The sequence below is a fragment of the Palaemon carinicauda genome, chromosome 3, assembly GCF_036898095.1.
Source record: "Palaemon carinicauda isolate YSFRI2023 chromosome 3, ASM3689809v2, whole genome shotgun sequence".
Taxonomy (NCBI): Eukaryota; Metazoa; Arthropoda; class Malacostraca; order Decapoda; family Palaemonidae; genus Palaemon; species Palaemon carinicauda.
Window position 1 is genome coordinate 128,789,779 of NC_090727.1, and position 2,500 is coordinate 128,792,278.

The 2,500-nt window shown below is 34.7% G+C and overlaps 1 protein-coding gene across 1 annotated transcript in view; it reads left to right on the forward strand.

Moving 5' to 3' along the window:
- The first annotated feature begins 890 nt into the window (after window positions 1–890).
- Window positions 891–2,500, forward strand: part of LOC137638499 (cytochrome P450 3A29-like) — a 17,234-nt gene continuing 15,624 nt past the window's right edge. The window contains exons 1-2 of the mRNA XM_068370595.1: window positions 891–984; window positions 1,935–2,500. The exon at window positions 1,935–2,500 is cut by the window's right edge and continues 675 nt beyond it. Coding sequence (XP_068226696.1) covers window positions 1,997–2,500 — 504 coding nt within the window. The 5' untranslated portion in view covers window positions 891–984; window positions 1,935–1,996. The remainder of the gene's footprint in view (window positions 985–1,934) is intronic.

Below are 2,500 nucleotides of genomic sequence, written 5' to 3' on the forward strand. Positions count from 1 at the left end.
CTCTATTAATTCTGCTATTGATAGAGGCAGATATTGCAAAACAGAGAACCAATGGTTTGAATTATTATCTATAAAAAGGCGAGTTATCTCTAAACGATAATAGACGCTGCTGAAATACCTTGTGCAAATTGAAAGGAACATTATTAAAATTCAAGTCTGATAATAGGTGAACAAAACAAAATATAATTGATACCATTGCATAAATATTTTGGGAGTTTGATGTCTTGTAAAACATAGCCTATACTTAATTTTTTAGTTAAAACATTTTCAGTATTCTAATGGAAATATATACTTCTAATATAATTATTATTTATCTTAAAATACGAGAAATTTATATCAAAAGATCAAACTATCCGTTGTTATAATTTCCTGAAATGAGAAACAGTATTCAGCTCACATCGGTATTTAGCCGTTACGTAACGTAGTTGCAATATTTCACAATCGGGAACGATTTTCAATTAATAAAATTAATATACATATATATCAGGTCAGTTAAAGTTCTTGACGCGATTTTGGACATCGTTTACATGTGACTATGCATAAAAATGAATAAGAATTTGAATAAAAAGAGCAAAAAGTAATGATTAAATTATGAAATTATCGTACACATGAATGCAGGGTATCCCTGCGAGCCCCTAATCTGTACCTCGGTTCACTGGGCACTCAGTTTTATCCTTAACAAATTCAGGGTTGCCAGGTTTTCTAAATGAGAAAAGGTCAATTTCTAATCAACAGAGGCTTTAAAAGGTCAACCCATTAATAGAAAAAGGTCAAAAATATAGTATTTAAGGGTCGGCTTTTTTCATATTACTAAAGGCCAACCTATTTAAATACAAAAGGTCAAATTTGAGTTTTTTTTGGCCGGAAAAAAGGCCAAACTGGCAACCCTGTTAACAATTACACTGTCTCGATTTAGTCTGTTTCTGATCAGTGTAAGTTGGGGTTTAGTGGAAGTTTCTCCTCCAGTGTGATCTTGTATAGCATGTAAGTGAATTCAACATTCGGTTAGTTTGCGGTAAATTACGGTAGAAAATTACATTTTCTAGAAAGGGAAAGTTGTTATATAATAATTGCAGAAATGACGTATGACTATTTTTTCTCTATTTTTTTCCAAATAAGATGTTTCTGAAAATTTCATTACTATGTGAATAGAGGTTGTTATATCCTTAGAATGTTTCTACTCCATTTCTAAATTATAATTATCTTGGTGATTATTTTTATGCTTATCATTAATATCGTTATCATACGACAGTAGCATTATGAAAGAAATATGGCAATATAACACACATATACAGTAACACACACACACACACACACACACATATATATATATATATATATATATATATATATATATATATATATATATATATATATATAACATCATCACCAGCTGTTACTAGTCCACTGCAGTACAAACGCCTCAGACATGACCTTTCACTTGCATCTGTTTATGGTTTATCTATGAAAGTTCACACCCGCAAACTTTCTTAATTCATCAACCCATCGTCTTCTCTTCCTACCCCTGCTTATTTTGCAATTTCGAGGTACCCATTCTGTTAATCTTATTGTCCATCTATTGTCTGTCCTTCTCATTATATTTCATGCCCATGTCCATTTCTTTTTCTTACACACACACACACACACACACACACACACACACACATATATATATATATATATATATATATATATATATATAATTACTTTGGTCTGTATCTTGTGCTGCGTATATCTGACCTATGTCAATATACTACTGGGTCAGTGTTATCACATTCATGATCAACACAATTGCCTTACTTAACATCATCAATAAGGATAGCTTTTGTAATCATGTTATAATATCACAGAATAAAATCCACATTTTGAGATATCTGTCATTATGTCTATGAGAAGATACAGATTCAAGAATGAAAATTATTATCTTTTCACAGGCAGGTGCATTAGTTCATGATCACATACACTAAGTTTGGACGACTCACAAGCAAAGAACAGGATGATTCTGGCAACACTGTCCTACATCTGGTCCTTCCTGCGGTTGGGGATGTCACGCTACACCCTAGCACTGGGTATCGTAGCCCTGACCCTCTACGTTCTTCAGTGGGTACGTGTTAGGAGGTACGAACAGTCCCTCTTCGAGCGTCTAGGGATACCCTACATAAAGCCGCACCTGATCCACGGCAGCTTACACACCATGAGAGGAAAGACGCTAGCCACAGACATCCTCACCGAGTGGCTAGAGAAGTACGGAGATGTTTTCGGCTATTACATTGGTTCCAAGCCCAATATAGTGATTAAGGACTTAGAGCTCATCAGACAGGTACTTGTGAAGGACTTTAATAATTTCTCGAACAGACCAAAGCTTATCATTGAGGCCCTACCTGTGATTCACTGCATCGTCGGTCTAAGAGACCAGAGATGGAAGGACGTGCGCTCTGTTCTGACGCCAACTTTTTCAATGGCCAAGATGAAGCTGATGATCGGCATTATGAATGAAAGA